This window comes from Artemia sp. Qi Xiang Cuo, chromosome 7 (genome assembly GCF_049724085.1).
Source record: "Artemia sp. Qi Xiang Cuo chromosome 7, ASM4972408v1, whole genome shotgun sequence".
Taxonomy (NCBI): domain Eukaryota; kingdom Metazoa; phylum Arthropoda; class Branchiopoda; order Anostraca; family Artemiidae; genus Artemia; species Artemia sp. Qi Xiang Cuo.
The window spans coordinates 78199837-78222241 of NC_142800.1; the positions used below are offsets into that span (position 1 = coordinate 78199837).

Consider the following 22405-nt stretch of genomic DNA (forward strand, 5'->3'; position numbering starts at 1 on the left):
TACCTGAGGCATTACTTTTTCTGTTAGTTGAATCTCAGGTAAGTGATTTTATAATATTTGAAAACGAGTGTAATCAGAAAAAAAATCCTTACCTGGGAACCTGTTTTTCTTTCCAATGGTGGCTCAAAAAATCTTAGAACAAGAAAAGAATGTCGATGAAACACTAAAGACAGTTACTTACAAATAGCAGAACTTACTTACCAGAAACCTAACATTTTCTGATTTGTGAATCTCGAGTAAGTAATTTTGTATTTCAAAACTACTATCATAAGCAAAAATTACTTAGCTGAGACACATCCCCCCCCTTTTTCCTCCTCTGGTTGCTCGAAACAACCTAGAAAAAGAAATCAAATTAATAGAATACTAAAAACAATTATTCATAGATAGCAAAACTTTCTTACCCGAGACACAAATTTTTCTGATTGTTGAATCTCAGGTAAGTAATTTTATATTAAAAACTCTCTTACCTGAGATTTTGCTTTTTCTGATTGTCGAATATCAGGTAAGTAATTTTATATTTCAAAACGACTATTCATCAGCAAAAATTATTTACCTGAGATTCCGCTTTTCCTCCAATGGTGGCCTGAAACAACCTACAAAAGAAATTAAAATTAATAAAATACTTACATGGGAACCTGTTTTTCTTTCCAATGGTGGCTCAAAAAATCTTAGAACAAGAAAAGAATGTAGATGAAACACTGAAGACAGTTGCTTACAAATAGCAGAACTTACTTACTTGAAACCTAACTTTTTCTGGTTTGTGAATCTCTGTGAATCTCAGGTAAGTAATTTTATATTTCAAAATGACTATTCATCAGCAAAAATTATTTACCTGAGATTCCGCTTTTCCTCCAATGGTGGCCTGAAACAACCTACAAAAGAAATTAAAATTAATAAAATACTAAAAACAGTTACTTATAAATAGCAAAACTTTCTTACCTGAGACATAGCTTTTTGTGATTGTTGAATCTCAGGTAAGTAATCTCATATTTCAAAACCTCTATCCATCTGCAAAAGTATTTACCTGAGATTCCGCCTTTTCCTCCAACGGTGGCTCGAAACAACCTAGAAAAAGAAATAAAAATTGACAAAATACTAAAAATAGTTATTTATAAATAGCAAAACTTTCTTACCTGATACACAGCTTTTTCTGATTATTGAGTCTCAGGTAAGTAATTTTGTATTTCGAAACGACTATTCAACAGCAAAAATCATTATCGTGAGATTTCGCTTTTTCCTCCAATGGTTGCTCGAAACAACCTAGAAAAAGAAATTAAAATTAATAAAATACTAAAAACAGTTTATTATAAATAGCAAAAATTTCTTTTCTGAGACATAGCTTTTTCTGATTGTTGAATTTCAGGTAAGTAATTTTATATTTCAAAACGACTATCCATCAGCAAAAGTTATTTACCTGAGATTCCGCTTTTTGCTCCAATGGAGGCTCGAAACAACCTAGAAAAAGAAAATTAAATTAATAAAATACTAAAAAAAGTTACTTATAAAAACTTTCTTACCTGAGCAATAGCTTTTTCTGATTGTTGAATCTCAGGTAAGTAATTTTATATATCAAAACGACTATCCATCAACAAAAATTATTTAAATGAGATTCCGCTTTTTCCTCCATTGGTGGCTCAAAACAAACTAGGAAAAGGAATCAAAATTAATAAAATAATAAAAACTAAATAGCAAAACTTTCTTACCTGAGATTTTGCTTTTTCTGATTGTCGAATGTCAGGTAAGTAATTTTATATTTCAAAACGACTATCCATCTGCAAAATTATTTACCTGAGATTCCGACTTTTCCTCCAATGGTGGCTCGAAACAACCTAGAAAAAAAAAAAAATCAAAATTAATAAAATACTAAAAACAGTTACTTATAAATAGCAAAACTTTCTTACCTGAGACATAGCTTATTGTAATTGTTGAATCTCAGGTAAGTAATCTCATATTGCAAAACGACTATCCATCTGCAAAATTATTTACCTGAGATTCTGGCTTTTCCTCCAATGGTGGCTCGAAACAACCTAGAAAAAGAAATTAAAATTGAAAAAATACTAAAAACAGTCATTTATAAACATCAAAACTTTCTTACCTGAGACACAAATTTTTCTGATTGTTGAATCTCAGGTAAGTAATTTCATATTTCAAAACGACTATCCATCATCAAAAATTATTTACCTGAGATTCCGCTTTTTCCTCCAATGGTGGCTCGAAACCACCTAGAAAAAGAAATTAAAATTAATTGAATACTAAAAATAGTAACATATAAATAACAAAACGTTCTTACCTGAGACGTTCCTTTTTTTATTGTTGAATCTCAGGTAAGTAATTTTATATTTCAAAACGACTATCCATCAGCAAAAATTATCTACCTGATATTCAGCTTTTTTTTCCAATGATGGCTCGAAACAACCTAGAAAAAGAAATTAAAACTAATAAAATACTAAAAACTGTTACTTATAAATTGCTAAACTTTCTTAACTGAGCCATAGCTTTTTCTGATCATTGCATCTCAGGTAAGTAATTTTTTTTCGAAACGCAATCAATCAGCAAAACTTATTTACCTGAGATTCCGCTTTTTCTTCCAATGGTGGCTCGAAACTTATAAATAGCAAAACTTTCTTACCTGAGACATAAATTTTTCTGATTGTTGAATCTCAGGTAAGTGATTCTATATTTCAAACCCACTATCCATCAGCAAAAATTATTTACCTGAGATTCCGCTTTTTCCTCCAATGGTGGCTCGAAACAACCTAGAAAAAGCAATTAAAATTAATAAAATACTAAAAACAGTCACTTATAAATAGCAATACTTTCTTACCTGAGACATAGCTTTTTGTGATTGTTGAATCTCAGGTAAGTAATCTCATATTTCAAAACGACTATCCATCTGCAAAATTATTTACCTGAGATTCCGCCTTTTCCTCCCAGGGTGGCTCGAAACAACCTAGAAAAAGAACTTAAAATTAATAAAATACTAAAAACAGTTACTTATAAATAGCAAAACTTTCTTTCCTTAGACATAGCTTTTTGTGATTGTTGAATCTCAGGTACTGTTACTAAAACTGTTACTTATAAATTGCTAAACTTTCTTAACTGAGCCATAGCTTTTTCTGATCATTGCATCTCAGGTAAGTAATTTCTTTTTCGAAACGCAATCAATCAGCAAAACTTATTTACCTGAGATTCCGCTTTTTCTTCCAATGGTGGCTCGAAACTTATAAATAGCAAAACTTTCTTACCTGAGACATAAATTTTTCTGATTGTTGAATCTCAGGTAAGTGATTATATATTTCAAACCCACTATCCATCAGCAAAAATTATTTACCTGAGATTCCGCTTTTTCCTCCAATGGTGGCTCGAAACAACCTAGAAAAAGCAATTAAAATTAATAAAATACTAAAAACAGTCACTTATAAATAGCAATACTTTCTTACCTGAGACATAGCTTTTACTGACTGTTGAATCTCAAGTAAGTAATTTTATATTCCAAAACGATTATGCATCAGCAAAAATTATTCACCTGAGATTCCGCTTTTTCCTCCAATGGTGGCTCGAAACAACCTAGAAAAAGAACTTAAAATTAATAAAATACTAAAAACAGTTACTTATAAATAGCAAAACTTTCTTTCCTTAGACATAGCTTTTTGTGATTGTTGAATCTCAGGTAAGTAATCTCATATTTCAAAACGACTATCCATCTGCAAAATTATTTACCTGAGATTCCGACTTTTCCTCCAATGGTGGCTCGAAACAACCTAGAAAAAAAAAAAATCAAAATTAATAAAATACTAAAAAAAGTTACTTATAAATAGCAAAAATTTCTTACCTGAGACATAGCTTATTGTAATTGTTGAATCTCAGGTAAGTAATCTCATATTGCAAAACGACTATCCATCTGCAAAATTATTTACCTCAGATTCTGCCTTTTCTTCCAATGGTGGCTCGAAACAACCTAGAAAAAGAAATCAAAATTGAAAAAATACTAAAAACAGTCATTTATAAACAGCAAAACTTTCTTACCTGAGACAAAAATTTTTCTGATTGTTGAATCTCATGTAAGTAATTTTATATTTCAAAACGACTATCCATCAGCAAAATTATTTACCTGAGATTCCGCTTATTCCTCAAAGGGTGGCTCGAAACAACCTAGAAAAAGAAATTAAAATGAATAAAAATTTAAAATAGTTACTTATTAATAGTAAAACTTTCTTACCTGAGACATAGCTTATTGTAATTGTTGAATCTCAGGTAAGTAATCTCATATTTCAAAACGACTATCCATCAGCAAAATTATTTACCTGAGATTTCGCTTTTTCCTCAAAGGGTGGCTTGAAACAACCTAGAAAAAGAAATTAAAATTAATAAAATACTAAAAACAATTACTTATAAATAGTAAAACTTTCTTACCTGAGACATAGCTTTTTCTGATTGTTGAATCTCAGGTAAGTAATTTTATATATCAAAACGACTATCCATCAGCAAAATTATTTACCTGACATTTCGCTTATTCCTCAAAGGGTTTCTCGAACAACATAGAAAAAGAAATTAAAATGAATAAAATATTTAAAATAGTTACTCATAAATAGTAAAACTTTCTTACCTGAGACATAGCTTTTTCTTATTGTTGAATCTCAGGTAAGTAATCTCATATTTCAAAACGGCTATCCATCTACAAAATTATTTACCTGCGATTCCGCCTTTTCCTCCAATGGTGGCTCGAAACAACCTAGAAAAAGAAATTAAAATTATTAAAATACTATAAACAGTTACTTATAAATAGCAAAACTTTCTTACCTGAGACATAGCTTATTGTAATTGTTGAATCTCAGGTAAGTAATCTCATATTTCAAAACGACTATCCATCTGCAAAATTATTTACCTGAGATTCTGCCTTTTCCTCCAATGGTGCTCGAAACAACCTAGAAAAAGAAATCAAAATTGAAAAATACTAAAAACAGTCATTTATAAACAGCAAAACTTTCTTACCTGAGACACAAATTTTTCTGATTGTTGAATCTCAGGTAAGTAATTTTATATTTCAAAACGACTATCCATCAGCAAAATTATTTACCTGAGATTCCGCTTATTCCTCAAAGGGTGGCTCGAAACAACCTAGAAAAAGAAATTAAAATGAATAAAAATTTAAAATAGTTACTTATTAATATCAAACCTTCTTACCTGAGACATAGCTTTTTGTGATTGTTGAATCTCAGGTAAGTAATCTCATATTTCAAAACGACTATCCATCTGCAAAATTATTTACCTGAGATTCCGCCTTTTCCTCCAATGGTGGCTCGAAACAACCTAGAAAAAAAAAATCAAAACAAAAAGAAAAAAAAATTGTTGAATCTCAGGTAAGTAATTTTATATATCAAAACGACTATCCATCAACAAAAATTATTTAAATGAGATTCCGCTTTTTCCTCCATTGGTGGCTCAAAACAAACTAGGAAAAGGAATCAAAATTAATAAAATAATAAAAACTAAATAGCAAAACTTTCTTACCTGAGATTCCGCTTTTCCTCCAATGGTGGCTCGAAACCACCCACAAAAGAAATTAAAATTAATAAAATACTAAAAACAGTTATTTATAAATAGCAAAACTTTCTTACCTGAGACATAGCTTTTTGTGATTGTTGAATCTCAGGTAAGTAATCTCATATTTCAAAACGACTATCCATCTGCAAAATTATTTACCTGAGATTCCGCCTTTTCCTCCCAGGGTGGCTCGAAACAACCTAGAAAAAGAAATCAAAAGTGACAAAATACTAAAAACAGTTATTTATAAATAGCCAAACTTTCTTACCTGAGACGCAAATTTTTCTGATTGTTGAATCCCAGGTAAGTAATTTCATATTTCAAAACGACTATCCATCATCAAAAATTATTTACCTGAGATTCCGTTTTTTCCTCCAATGGTGGCTCGAAACAACCCACAAAAGAAATTAAAATTAATAAAATACTAAAAACAGTTATTTATAAATAGCAAAACTTTCTTACCTGAGACATAGCTTTTTGTGATTGTTGAATCTCAGGTAAGTAATCTCATATTTCAAAACGACTATCCATCTGCAAAATTATTTACCTGAGATTCCGCCTTTTCCTCCCAGGGTGGCTCGAAACAACCTAGAAAAAGAAATCAAAAGTGACAAAATACTAAAAACAGTTATTTATAAATAGCCAAACTTTCTTACCTGAGACGCAAATTTTTCTGATTGTTGAATCCCAGGTAAGTAATTTCATATTTCAAAACGACTATCCATCATCAAAAATTATTTACCTGAGATTCCGCTTTTTCCTCCAATGGTGGCTCGAAACCACCTAGAAAAAGAAATTAAAATTAATTGAATACTAAAAATAGTAACATATAAATAACAAAACTTTCTTACCTGAGACGTTCCTTTTTTATTGTTGAATCTCAGGTAAGTAATTTTATATTTCAAAACGACTATCCATCAGCAAAAATTATCTACCTGATATTCAGCTTTTTTTCCAATGATGGCTCGAAACAACCTAGAAAAAGAAATTAAAACTAATAAAATACTAAAAACTGTTACTTATAAATTGCTAAACTTTCTTAACTGAGCCATAGCTTTTTCTGATCATTGCATCTCAGGTAAGTAATTTCTTTTTCGAAACGCAATCAATCAGCAAAACTTATTTACCTGAGATTCCGCTTTTTCTTCCAATGGTGGCTCGAAACTTATAAATAGCAAAACTTTCTTACCTGAGACATAAATTTTTCCGATTGTTGAATCTCAGGTAAGTGATTCTATATTTCAAACCCACTATCCATCAGCAAAAATTATTTACCTGAGATTCCGATTTTTCCTCCAATGGTGGCTCGAAACAACCTAGAAAAAGAAATTAAAATTAATAAAATACTAAAAACAGTTACTTATAAATGGCAAAACTTTCTTACCTGAGACATAGCTTTTACGGATTGTTGAATCTCAGGTAAGTAATTTTATATATCAAAGCGACTATCCATCAACAAAAATTATTTACCTGAGATTCCGCCTTTTCCTCCATCGGTGGCTCGAAACAACCTAGAAAAAGAAATCAATAGTGACAAAATACTAAAAACAGTTATTTATAAATAGCCAAACTTTCTTACCTGAGACACAAATTTCTCTGATTGTTGAATCCCAGGTAAGTAATTTCATATTTCAAAACGACTATCCATCATCAAAAATTATTTACCTGAGATTCCGCTTTTTCCTCCAATGGTGGCTCGAAACCACCTAGAAAAAGAAATTAAAATTAATTGAATACTAAAAATAGTAATATATAAATAACAAAACTTTCTTACCTTAGACGTTCCTTTTTTATTGTTGAATCTCAGGTAAGTAATTTTATATTTCAAAACGACTATCCATCAGCAAAAATTATCTACCTGATATTCAGCTTTTTTTCCAATGATGGCTCGAAACAACATAGAAAAAGAAATTATAACTAATAAAATACTAAAAACTGTTACTTATAAATTGCTAAACTTTCTTACCTGAAACATAGCTTTTTCTGATCATTGCATCTCTGGTAAGTAATTTTTTTTCGAAACGCAATCAATCAGCAAAAATTATTTACCTGAGATTCCGCCTTTTCTTCCAATGGTGGCTCGAAACTTATAAATAGCAAAACTTTCTTACCTGAGACATAAATTTTTCTGATTGTTGAATCTCAGGTAAGTGATTCTATATTTCAAACCCACTATCCATCAGCAAAAATTATTTACCTGAGATTCCGCTTTTTCCTCCAATGGTGGCTCGAAACAACCTAGAAAAAGAAATTAAAATTAATAAAATACTAAAAACAGTTACTTATAAATAGCAATACTTTCTTACCTGAGACATAGCTTTTACTGACTGTTGAATCTCAAGTAAGTAATTTTATATATCAAAACGACTATCCATCAAAAAAAATTATTTACCTGAGATTCCGCCTTTTCCTCCAACGGTGGCTCGAAACAACCTAGAAAAAGAAATCAAAAGTGACAAAATACTAAAAACAGTTATTTATAAATAGCCAAACTTTCTTACCTGAGACACAAGTTTTTCTGATTGTTGAATTCCAGGTAAGTAATTTCATATTTCAAAACGACTATCCATCATCAAAAATTATTTACCTGAGATTCCGCTTTTTCCTCCAATGGTGGCTCGAAACCACCTAGAAAAAGAAATTAAAATTAATTGAATACTAAAAATAGTAATATATAAATAACAAAACTTTCTTACCTGAGACGTTCCTTTTTTATTGTTGAATCTCAGGTAAGTAATTTTATATTTCAAAACGACTATCCATCAGCAAAAATTATCTACCTGATATTCAGCTTTTTTTCCAATGATGGCTCGAAACAACCTAGAAAAAGAAATTAAAACTAATAAAATACTAAAAACTGTTACTTATAAATTGCTAAACTTTCTTAACTGAAACATAGCTTTTTCTGATCATTGCATCTCAGGTAAGTAATTTTTTTTCGAAACGCAATCAATCAGCAAAAATTATTTACCTGAGATTCCGCTTTTTCTTCCAATGGTGGCTCGAAAGTTATAAATAGCAAAACTTTCTTACCTGAGACATAAATTTTTCTGATTGTTGAATCTCAGGTAAGTGATTCTATATTTCACACCCACTATCCATCAGCAAAAATTATTTACCTGAGATTCCGCTTTTTCCAGCAATGGTGGCCCGAAACAACCTAGAAAAAGAAATTAAAATTAATAAAATACTAAAAACAGTTACTTATAAATAGCAATACTTTCTTACCTGAGACATAGCTTTTACTGACTGTTGAATCTCAAGTAAGTAATTTTATATTCCAAAACGATTATGCATCAGCAAAAATTATTCACCTGAGATTCCGATTATTCCTCCAATGGTGGCTCGAAACAACCTAGAAAAAGAAATTAAAATTAATAAAATACTAAAAACAGTTACTCATAAATAGCAAAACTTTCTTTCCTTAGACATAGCTTTTTGTGATTGTTGAATCTCAGGTAAGTAATCTCATATTTCAAAACGACTATACATCTGCAAAATTATTTACCTGAGATTCAGCCTTTTCCTCCAATGGTGGCTCGAAACAACCTAGAAAAAAAAAATCAAAATTAATAAAATACTAAAAACAGTTACTTATAAATAGCAAAACTTTCTTACCTGAGACATAGCTTATTGTAATTGTTGAATCTCAGGTAAGTAATCTCATATTGAAAAACGACTATCCATCTGCAAAATTATTTACCTGAGATTCTAGCTTTTCCTCCAATGGTGGCTCGAAACAACCTAGAAAAAGAAATTAAAATTGAAAAAATACTAAAAACAGTCATTTATAAACAGCAAAACTTTCTTACCTGAGACACAAATTTTTCTGATTGTTGAATCTCAGGTAAGTAATTTCATATTTCAAAACGACTATCCATCATCAAAAATTATTTACCTGCGATTCCGCTTTTTCCTCCAATGGTGGCTCGAAACCACCTAGAAAAAGAAATTAAAATTAATTGAATACTAAAAATAGTAACATATAAATAACAAAACGTTCTTACCTGAGACGTTCCTTTTTTATTGTTGAATGTCAGGTAAGTAATTTTATATTTCAAAACGACTATCCATCAGCAAAAATTATCTACCTGATATTCAGCTTTTTTTCCAATGATGGCTCGAAACAACCTAGAAAAAGAAATTAAAACTAATAAAATACTAAAAACTGTTACTTATAAATTGCTAAACTTTCTTAACTGAGCCATAGCTTTTTCTGATCATTGCATCTCAGGTAAGTAATTTCTTTTTCGAAACGCAATGAATCAGCAAAACTTATTTACCTGAGATTCCGCTTTTTCTTCCAATGGTGGCTCGAAACTTATAAATAGCAAAACTTTCTTACCTGAGACATAAATTTTTCTGATTGTTGAATCTCAGGTAAGTGATTCTATATTTCAAACCCACTATCCATCAGCAAAAATTATTTACCTGAGATTCCGATTTTTCCTCCAATGGTGGCTCGAAACAACCTAGAAAAAGAAATTAAAATTAATAAAATACTAAAAACAGTTACTTATAAATAGCAAAACTTTCTTACCTGAGACATAGCTTTTACTGATTGTTGAATCTCAGGTAAGTAATTTTATATATCAAAACGACTATCCATCAACAAAAATTATTTACCTGAGATTCCGCCTTTTCCTCCAACGGTGGCTCAAAACAACCTAGAAAAAGAAATCAAAAGTGACAAAATACTAAAAACAGTTATTTATAAATAGCCAAACTTTCTTACCTGAGACACAAATTTTTCTGATTGTTGAATCCCAGGTAAGTAATTTCATATTTCAAAACGACTATCCATCATCAAAAATTATTTACCTGAGATTCCGCTTTTTCCTCCAATGGTGGCTCGAAACCACCTAGAAAAAGAAATTAAAATTAATTGAATACTAAAAATAGTAACATATAAATAACAAAACTTTCTTACCTGAGACGTTCCTTTTTTATTGTTGAATCTCAGGTAAGTAATTTTATATTTCAAAACGACTATCCATCAGCAAAAATTATCTACCTGATATTCAGCTTTTTTTCCAATGATGGCTCGAAACAACCTAGAAAAATAAATTAAAACTAATAAAATACTAAAAACTGTTACTTATAAATTGCTAAACTTTCTTAACTGAAACATAGCTTTTTCTGATCATTGCATCTCAGGTAAGTAATTTTTTTTTTAACGCAATCAATCAGCAAAAATTATTTACCTGAAATTCCGCTTTTTCTTCCAATGGTGGCTCGAAACTTATAAATAGCAAAACTTTCTTACCTGAGACATAAATTTTTCTGATTGTTGAATCTCAGGTAAGTGATTCTATATTTCAAACCCACTATCCATCAGCAAAAATTATTTACCTGAGATTCCGCTTTTTCCTCCAATGGTGGCTCGAAACAACCTAGAAAAAGAAATTAAAATTAATAAAATACTAAAAACAGTTACTCATAAATAGCAAAACTTTCTTTCCTTAGACATAGCTTTTTGTGATTGTTGAATCTCAGGTAAGTAATCCCATATTTCAAAACGACTATCCATATGCAAAATTATTTACCTGAGATTCAGCCTTTTCCTCCAATGGTGGCTCGAAACAACCTAGAAAAAAAAATCAAAATTAATAAAATACTAAAAACAGTTACTTATAAATAGAAAAACTTTCTTAACTGAGACATAGCTTATTGTAATTGTTGAATCTCAGGTAAGTAATCTCATATTTCAAAACGACTATCCATCTGCAAAATTATTTACCTGAGATTCTGCCTTTTCCTCCAATGGTGGCTCGAAACAACCTAGAAAAAGAAATCAAAATTGAAAAATACTAAAAACAGTCATTTATAAACAGCAAAACTTTCTTACCTGAGACACAAATTTTTCTGATTGATACCGCTTTTTCCTCTAATAGTCGCTCAAAATAACCTAGAAAAAGAACATAAAATTAATAAAATACTAAAGACAGTTACTTATAAATAGCAAATCTTACTTACCTGAGGCATTACTTTTTCTGTTAGTTGAATCTCAGGTAAGTGATTTTATAATATTTGAAAACGAGTGTAATCAGAAAAAAAAATCCTTACCTGGGAACCTGTTTTTCTTTCCAATGGTGGCTCAAAAAATCTTAGAACAAGAAAAGAATGTCGATGAAACACTAAAGACAGTTACTTACAAATAGCAGAACTTACTTACCAGAAACCTAACATTTTCTGATTTGTGAATCTCGAGTAAGTAATTTTGTATTTCAAAACGACTATCATAAGCAAAAATAACTTAGCTGGACACCTCCCCCCTTTTTCCTCCTCTGGTTGCTCGAAACAACCTAGAAAAAGAAATCAAATTAATAGAATACTAAAAACAATTATTCATAGATAGCAAAACTTTCTTACCCGAGACACAAATTTTTCTGATTTTTGAATCTCAGGTAAGTAATTTTATATTAAAAACTCTCTTACCTGAGATTTTGCTTTTTCTGATTGTCGAATATCAGGTAAGTAATTTTATATTTCAAAACGACTATTCATCAGCAAAAATTATTTACCTGAGATTCCGCTTTTCCTCCAATGGTGGCCTGAAACAACCTACAAAAGAAGGGTTTCTAGAACAACATAGAAAAAGAAATTAAAATGAATAAAATATTTAAAATAGTTACTCATAAATAGTAAAACTTTCTTACGTGAGACATAGCTTTTTCTGATTCTTGAATCTCAGGTAAGTAATCTCATATTTCAAAACGACTATCCGTCTACAAAATTATTTACCTGCGATTCCGCCTTTTCCTCCAATGGTGGCTCGAAACAACCTAGAAAAAGAAATTAAAATTAATAAAATACTAAAAACAATTACTTATAAATAGCAAAACTGTCTTACCTGAGACACAAATTTTTCCGATTGTTGAATCTCAGGTAAGTAATTTTATATATCAAAATGACTATCCATCAGCAAAATTATTTACCTGACATTCTGCTTATTCCTCGAAGGGTTTCTCGAACAACATAGAAAAAGAAATTAAAATGAATAAAATATTTAAAATAGTTACTCATAAATAGTAAAACTTTCTTACGTGAGACATAGCTTTTTCTGATTCTTGAATCTCAGGTAAGTAATCTCATATTTCAAAACGACTATCCGTCTACAAAATTATTTACCTGCGATTCCGCCTTTTCCTCCAATGGTGGCTCGAAACAACCTAGAAAAAGAAATTAAAATTAATAAAATACTAAAAACAATTACTTATAAATGGCAAAACTGTCTTACCTGAGACACAAATTTTTCCGATTGTTGAATCTCAGGTAAGTAATTTTATATATCAAAACGACTATCCATCAGCAAAATTATTTACCTGAGATTCCGCTTATTCCTCAAAGGGTTTCTCGAACAACATAGAAAAAGAAATTAAAATGAATAAAATATTTAAAATAGTTACTTATAAATAGTAAAACTTTCTTACCTGAGACATAGCTTTTTCTGATTGTTGAATCTCAGGTAAGTAATCTCATATTTCAAAACGACTATCCATCTACAAAATTATTTACCTGCGATTCCGCCTTTTCCTCCAATGGTGGCTCAAAACAACCTAGAAAAAGAAATTAAAATTATTAAAATACTATAAACAGTTACTTATAAATAGCAAAACTTTCTTACCTGAGACATAGCTTTTTGTAATTGTTGAATCTCAGGTAAGTAATCTCATATTTCAAAACGACTATTCATCTGCAAAATTATTTACCTGAGATTCCGCCTTTTCCTCCAATGGTGGCTCGAAACAACCTAGAAGAAGAAATTCAAATTAATAAAATACTAAAAACAATTCCTTATAAATAGCAAAAATGTCTTACCTGAGACATAGCTTTTACTGACTGTTGAATCTCAGGTAAGTAATTTTATATTCCAAAACGACTATCCATCAGCAAAAATTATTTACCTGAGATTCCGCTTTTTCTTCCAATAGTGGCTCGAAACAACCTAGAAAAAGAAATCAAAATTAATGAAATACTAAAACAAGTTACTTATAAATAGCAAAAGTTTCTTACCTGAGACATAGCTTTTTTTATTGTTGAATCTCAGGTAAGTAATTTTATATTTCAAAACGACTATGCATCAGCAAAAATTATTTACCTGAGATTCCGCTTTTTCTTCCAATGGTAGCTCTAAACAACATAGAAAAAGAAATCCAAATTAATAAAATACTAAAAACAGTTACTTATATATAGGAAAACTTTCTTACCTGAGACATAGCTTTTTCTGATTGTTGAATCTCAGGTAAGTAATTTTATATTTCAAAACGACTATCCATCAGCAAAAATTATTTACCTGAGATTCCACTTTTTCTTCCAATTGTGGCTCTAAACAACCTAAAAAAGGAAATGAAAATTAATAAAATACTCAAAACAGTTAGTTATAAATAGGAAAACTTTCTTACATGAGACATAGCTTTTTCTGATTGTTGAATCTCTGGTAAGTGTTTTTATATTTCAAAACGACTATCCATCAGCAAAAATTATTTACCTGATATTACGCTTGTTCTTCCAATGATGGCTCGAAACAACCTAGAAAAAGAAATCAAAAATTAGTAAAATACTAAAAAATTTTACTTAAAAATAGCAAAAGTTTCTTATCTGAGATATAGCTTTTTCTGATTGTTGAATCTCATGTTAGTAATTTTATATTTCAAAACGGACTATCCGTCAGCAAAAATTATTTACCTGATATTACGCTTGTTCTTCCAATGATGGCTCGAAACAACCTAGAAAAAGAAATCAAAAATTAGTAAAATACTAAAAAATGTTACTTAAAAATAGCAAAAGTTTCTTACCTGAGATATAGCTTTTTCTGATTGTTGAATCTCATGTTAGTAATTTTATATTTCAAAACGGACTATCCGTCAGCAAAAATTATTTACTCGAGATTCCGCTTTTTCCTCCTATTTGGCCCGAAACAACATAGAAAAAGAAATTAGAATTAATAAAATACTGAAAACAGTTACTTATAAATTGTAAAACTTACTTACATGAGACATAAATTTTTTTGATTGTTGAGTGTAAGGTAAGTAATTTTATATTTCAAAATGACTATCATCAGCAAAAATTACTTACCTGAGATCCTGATTTTTGCTCCAATCTTGGCTCGAAAAAACGTAGAAGAAGAAAATAAAATTAATAAAATACTAAAGACTGTTACTTTTATATAGCAAATCTTACTTACCTGAGATATAGTTTTTTCTGATTGCGGAATCTCAGGCGAGTAATTTTATAATATTTCAAAACGACTGTCATCAGTAAAAATGACTTACCTGAGATTCCGCTTTTTCCTCCTATGGTTGCTCGAAACAACCTAGAAAAAGAAATTAAAATTAATACAATACTAAAAACAGTTATTTATAAATAGCAAAACTTTCTTACCTGAGACATAGCTTTTTCTGATTGTTGTATCTCAGGTAAGTATTTCATATTTCAAAACGACTATGTATCAGCAAAATTGTTTACCCGAGATTCCGCTTTTTCTTCCAATGGTGGCTCGAAACAACCCAGAAAAAGAAGATAAAATTAATAAAATACTAAAGACAGTTACTTATAAATAGCAAATCTTACTTACATGAGACTTTACTTTTTCTTTTAGTTGAATCTCAGGTAAGTACTTTTATATTTCAAAACGACTATCATCAGCTAAAATTACTTACTGAGATTCAGCTTTTCCCTCCAATGGTGGCTCGAAAAAATCTGAAATAAGAAAACTAAACTAATAAAATACTGAAGTGGGTTACTCATAAATAACAAAACTTCTTACCTGAGAAATAAATTTCTCTTATTGCCGAATATCCGGTAAGTAATTTTATATTTCAAAACGACTATCATCAGCAAAAATTACTTACCTGAGATCCCGCTTTTTCCTCCAATTGTGGCTGCAAAAAACCTAGAAAAAGAAAATAAAATTATAAGATTTCAAAGATCTTCTCTGATTGTCTGATTTCTGATTTTGAATCTCACGTAAGTAATTTAATATTTCATAACGACTATCATCAGCAAAAATTACTTACCTGAGATCCAGCTTTTTCCTCCAACGGTGGCTCCAAAAAAAAACTAGGAAAAGAAAATAAAATAAATAAAATTTCAAAGACAGTTACTGTCAGTTACTTATAAATATCAAGACTAACTTACCTTAGACATAATTTTTTAGATAGTTGAATCTCAGGTAAGTAATTTTATAATAATTCAAAACGACTATCTTCCGTAAAAATTACTTACCTGTGATCCCGCTTTTCCCTCCAATGTTGGCTTAAAAAATAAAAACCTAGAACAAGAAAATAAAACTAATAAAATATTATAGGCAGTTACTGATAAATAGAACAGCTTACTTACCTGACACTTTTTCTGATAGTTCTATGTCAGGTAAGCAATTTTATTCAAAACGACTACCATCAGCAAAAATTCCTTTCTTAAGATCCTGGTTTTTCCTCCAATGGTGGCTCGAAAAACCTAGAAAAAGAAAATAAAATTTACAAAATACTAAAGACTGTTACTTATAAACAGTGACATAATTTCGTCGAAATTGGAGGGGGGGGGCAAAGTTTTAGCCAAGTTTCCTAAAATAAATGAAACTGAAATAAAAAAATGATGTATATAGTAGCCTACTATAAAGGCAAACATATACTAAAGAAAACTGACCTATTTCTCTGGATGCTTGAATTATGCAGGCTCATTTTAGGTTTGACAAGATTTTTGAACAAAATAAATTTCAGCAGGGGGAGGGGTCAAATTGGGGGGGACTGGGGTCTAGAGGGAGGCAAACTGGGGTGTAGAGGGGGCATTTACCCGCCTGCCCTAGAGCAAACTATGTCCCTGCTTACGAATAGCAAAAATTACTTAATGAGACACAACTTTTTCTGATTGTTGAATGAATCTCAGGTAAGTAATTTATTTCAAAATGACTCTCATCAGCAAAAATGTATCTGGTATCCAAATTTTTTTTCTGATTAATTAAAACACTTTTCGAAAAAGAAGTTTTTCAAAGAGAAGTAGATAGTCTTATTTAACTTAAAACCAACAGTAAGAAAATAACAGAAATAGTAATTCAAACCCAAAATGTCCAGAAATTAGGCTACTATTGAAGAACATATGAAAACCAAAACGTTCAGGAATTAAGTGAACAATCATAGCAAAGAAATATGTAACAGGTACTAACATAAATGGATAAACATATCTTAAAAAGAATAAAACTTAAATTCAATATTCAAATCAAACTTAAAAAAAAAAGCTTGGCTGCTGCACCATTCCCCCTCCCTTAACTACACAAATCTAATGCCTACTGAGTCAATTGCGTGTTATTGAAAACTATATGTGTCAATAAAAAGCAATGTCCTTGGAAAGAACGAATTAAATTAAACTGTATATTTGATATATAATGATGGTAATTGCTGAACGCTCAGCAATTTAAGATTTTTGTTCACTTTAGTTTTTATTTTTATTTTCAATGTCGTAAGTATAACAAAAAATATTTGTCATATGATTTGTTTTTATTACTCTTTTATTTTTCATTCTGATTTTTGAATCTCAAGTAAGTAATTTTATAATATTTCAAAATGTCTCTCATCAGCAAAAAATATTAGCTGGAATCCAACTTTTTCCTACAATGGCACCTCGGAAAAAGCCTCGAATAAGGAAATAAAATAAATTAAAATACTGAAGACAGCTACTTATAAACGCAAAACTTCACGCTAAATTACGCTAAAGTTTGACTTTTTGTCCTAATTCTTTAAGAATGCCCCCTCGAAGAATGGCCTTTAAGTGAAATAAGAGCCTATTTTAAAGTTATAAAAAAACTTTAGTGTAATTAGTGAGAGATTGAGGAGGGGGAAGTCCTTTTCTTTTACGGAATAGTTTCTGTTTGTTTCAAGTTTTAATTTTGCTTCTTAGTTTCAGTCGAAAAAACTTTTTCTTTATTTTTTTTTTTTTAATTTTGACACTTCTTTACAAAAAGCAAAACTTACTTACCTAGGATTCAACTTTCGCTTCTAATGATGTCTTGAAAAAGAACATTAAAATTTAAAAATAAGATTAATCAAATGCCAAACGCCATTATTTTTAAATAGCAAAACATATTTGCCTGAGAATCAACTTTTTCCTCCAATGGTGCCTCGGAAAAGAACATAGAAAATAAAATAAGATTAGTTAAGTATTAAAGCCACTTATTTTTAAATAATAGAACTTACCTGAGATTCAACTTTTTCCTCCAATGGCGCCTCGGAAAAGAACATAGAAAATAAAACAAGATTAATTAATTACTAAAGCCACTTATTTTTAAATATTAAAACTTATCTGAGATTCAATTTTTTCCTCCAATGGTGCCTCGGAAAAGAACATAGAAAATAAAATAAGATTAATTAAAAACTAAAGCCACTTATTTTTAAATATTAAAACTTACCTGAGATTGAACTTTTTCCTCCAATGCTGCCTAGGAAAAGAACCTAGTAAGGAAAATAAAATTATTCAAACAGTTCTTGGCAACGAAGTTAATATCAGGAATGACTCACCCAATAGTAACCCAAGCTCTATAAAAAGGAATTTTGATAACTTTGAAAAACCAATTCATCAAAAGAACTAACTTTTGATGGGTGTTTCAAATTAAAAAACAATATTAAGTTTATAGTTAACCATCAAAAGGTACGAGTCTGAGAAAGTTTGTCTGATTTTCGAAAAAGGGGAAACTATACTAAAGACACTTATAGCAAAACTGACTTACCTGAAGTTCATCTTTTTCCTCCGACATGGTCTCGAAAAATAACAAAGAAAAAGAAATGATAAACAAAAAATTAGTCAAATATACAAGAAAGTCGTCCTTAAATAGTCGAAAGTTGCTTTAATGCGATCTAGCGACACTTTCTTCTTTTTATTCTACACATCTTTCTTCTAAAAGCTTTGAGAGACTACTAGAGTATTTGCATTGTGTTTGAATATATATATGCTCAAAGTGACACTACCTTTTGTTGTTGTATGGTTTCACGAGAACGATGCTTTTAATTTGGTATTCTGATTAAAGAGAAGCTAGAAAAATAAAAATGAAATCAACCAATTACTAAAGACAGGAATTTTTAAATAGCAGAACTTACTTATCTAAGATTCAACTTTCACCTGTAATGGTAAATCGGAAAATAACTGAAAAAGAAATGATAAATTACTCTAATACACAATAAAAGATCCCCTTGATAAAAAATTGGCTTATCTTGAATCCAAGTTTGTCATGTTGTATCGAAAGGTCCTAGAAAATCTACAAAAAAACAGTCAAAAGCACAAGAAAGTTGCTTTAAATAGTCAAAAGTTACTTACATGAAATCCAGCGATACTTTTTCTTTTTATTCTACATGTCTTTATTCTAAAAGCTTTGTGAAACTACTGGAGTATTTGCATTGTGTTAGAATACATATACTCAAAGTGACGTCACCTTTTCTTATTGTATGACGTCATGAGAACAATGCGTGTAATTCGATATTTTGATTTAAAGAAAGCTAGAAAAATAAAATTAACCAATTACTAAAGACATATATTTTTAAGTAACAGAACTTACTTATCGGAGATTCAATTGTTTCCTCCAATGGTGGCAGGAAAAATAAGAAAGAAAAAGAAATTATAAGTTATTCTAATACACAAAAAATTTCTTTAAATAGAAAACATTGACTTACCTTAGATCCAAAATTATCATGTTGCATTGCAAAAGGACCTAGAAAGATAAACGAAAGAAATTAGTCAAATGCACAAGAGTCATCCTTAAATAGTCAAAAGTTACTGACATGAGGTCCAGCGACTCTTCCTTCTTTTTATTCTACATATATTTCTTCTATAAGATTTGAGAAGCTACTAGAGTATTTGCATTCTGTTTGAACATATATGCTAAAAGTGACGTCACCTTTTGTTGTTGTATGACGTCATAAGAACAATGCTTGTAATTCGGTATTTTAATTTAAAAAAAACCTAGAAAAATAAAATGAACCAATTACTAAAGATATTTATTTTTAAATAGCAGAACTTACTTACCTGAGATTCAACTTTTTCTTCCAATGGTGCCTCGAAAAATATCAAAGAAATGATAAATGATTCTAATATACAAAAATAATCTCATTAAATAAAAAAATTGGCTTACCTTAGATCCGAATTTATCATGTTGCGTTGCATTAGGACCTAGAAAAATAAACAAGAAATTAGTCAAATACACAGGAAAGTCGTCCTTAAATTGTCAAAAGTTACTTACATGAGATCCAGTGACACTTTCTTCTTTTTATTCTACATATCTTTCTTCTAAAATCTTTGAGAAACTGCTAGTGTATTTGTATTGTGCTTGAATAAATGCTCAAATGAGGTAACCTTTTGTTGTTGTATCACGTTTAGAACATTGCTTGTAATTTTTTTTGTTTTGTTTTTGTTTAATAGAAGCTGGACAAGTAAAATGAACCAATTCCTAAAGACACTTATTTTTAACCAGCAAAACATATTTCCCTGACATTCAACTTTTCTCTCTAATAGTGCCTTCGAAGAGCCTAGTAAAGAAAATACAATTATGCAAACACTTTTTGGTGATGAACTTAAGGTAAGGAGCAAATCGGTCCAGTAGTAACCAACACTCTAAAAGTAGGAATTTTTAACAGTTAATGCATCAAGAGAATTGGCTTTTGATGCTGATTTCTAGTTAAATGTTACTGATGAAATTTATTAAGTTAAATGTTACTCATCAAAAGATAAGAGTCTGATAAGATTTGGCAGTTTTTTTAAATAGGAGGAAATACCCCCCAAAAAGTAAAAAGATCTGATATCAATCTAACCATCAGATTCAGCATATTAGAGAACTCTGTTGTAGAGGTTTCAACCTCCTATCTACAAAATGTGGACTTCCCGAAGAAAGATCTCGGATGCATGTTTTCTTGTTTTGTTTTTTTTTTTCGTTGCCTTTTTTCCAGGAGTAATCGTAGCCTTTCTCCAGCTCCTGGAGTTTTCCAAGGTAAAATTTTCCGTGCAGAGGAATGTTTACGGGGAGTAATTTTTCAGGAGAAATTTTATACGGGGGGAATTTGCCATAATTCATATATGGAATTGTTTTTTATTTGTTTTACTTTCTCTATGGCTATTCAATTTTACGTGTGGGATAAATTTGCAGGAGGAATTTCCGTTGGGAAAGTTTCAGTGGGGAGGGAATTGTCATAGGGATTTCTCCGTGGGGTAAAAAAAGTAAAGGATGCGGCACTAGACCCTTAAGGTCCGAACCGGCGGTGCTGATCTCCGTCTCAAGGCCCTTCATCCAGGAAGTACAATGGGGGGATGGGGGCTAGCCATCCTGTGCTTTCGTACACCCTTCCTGTTTAACTTCCCCAGATTTCTCCAGGTACCCATTTAGAGCTGGGTCGACTCTGGCTGAACTTACAGAGTCACGCCACTGACCTCTATATCAAACCAAATAATTGGGTACACTAGGATTCAAACCCTCGCCAACTCGGACAAAGGATCCTAAATCCAGCGCACCAATCCACTTTTTCCGTTGGGGGGGGGGGGGTGAGGATTTTCCGCGGAAGCAACTTTTCATGGGGAAATTGTATGCGAGAGGAACCTTCCATTTGTGGGAGATTTTCCGGGGAAATTTTTCCACTGGGAGGGGAGGGTTATCGTTATGATTTGGAAAAATATCAGAAAGTGGAAGTAAAACGAACGTTTTTGCAAATGAATTGAGAAGAACATTTCGTGGGAATTTTCTGTGAGGAGGACATTATCCGGAGGGAATTTTCCGAAAGGAATATACGCAGGAGAAAGTTCCGCGGGGAAATTTTCCGTGGGAGGAATTTTTCGAGAGTGGGGGGAAAGGAATTGTCTACAGATTTCCTGTTTTTTTTTTAAAAACGATAAGAAATTAAATGAAAGAAATGTTTTTCTACTGAAAGTAAGGAGTAACATTAAAACTTTAAATGAACAGAAACTATTCTGTAAGTAATACGGGGATGCTCCCTCCTCAATCCCATGCTCTATGCTCTAAAGTTTATCTATTTGTCCTAATTCTTTAAAACGACCTCCTGGAAGAACGGTCGTTTAATTGGAATAAGAAGGTATTGTAAAGTACAAAAAATCTCTAGCGTAAATGGCAAGGGATTGAGGAGAGGGTACCCGCTCTCATAAATGGAATAACGGTATTAGTTGTACTTGTATACTTTTTAAACATACCAAAAAACCTGTCACAGGAGCCTTTTGTAGAAATTTGTAGAAATATATTCTAATAAAGACCTAACAAGTGAAAGGATCAGTTTTGAATAAGATGCTTAGGGAGTGAGCTGGAATCCTTTGGTTGTTTATAAAACTCAAACAAAGAATATTTTATGATGCTCAGTGTAACATAAGTAACATGATACTGAAATTTTACTTTCAGATCAAGGATTCTCTGATTCATATCTAGACAACCGATGGTTGGTTGTTCAGACTAGTTTTGTTTAACCTCATCTTATATGAATATAAACAATCGTTTTCGTGACAAAAAAAACGGTTCTAACCGATGCTTACTTCAGGATGATTATAGTTGATACTACACCTTTGCTAATCTTTATTTCAGATGCGAATGAACTTTATATGGTATTGCAGATGAACCTATTATCTAATTTATTTTTAGATATCAGAAACGGAGGAATTGAAGCCTGATTCTGGACAAGCTCTTCCTCCGCCTCCTATTTTATTGGCAAAATTTTCTGGAAAACATGAACTCAAAGTGAGATTCAAATTAAACGAAGCTATTAGTGGACCCAAGGTATATATCTCATTGTTGTCAGTATATATATATATATATATATATATATATATATATATATATATATATATATATATATATATATATATATATATATAGATAATGGTAATA

At 30.6% G+C, this 22405-nt stretch overlaps 1 protein-coding gene across 1 annotated transcript in view; it reads left to right on the forward strand.

Moving 5' to 3' along the window:
• Positions 1-22405, forward strand: part of Atg2 (Autophagy-related 2) — a 167777-nt gene that overhangs the window by 41204 nt on the left and 104168 nt on the right. The window contains exon 6 of the mRNA XM_089092600.1: positions 22160-22294. Within this exon, the coding sequence (XP_088948726.1) occupies positions 22160-22294 (135 nt within the window). The remainder of the gene's footprint in view (positions 1-22159; positions 22295-22405) is intronic.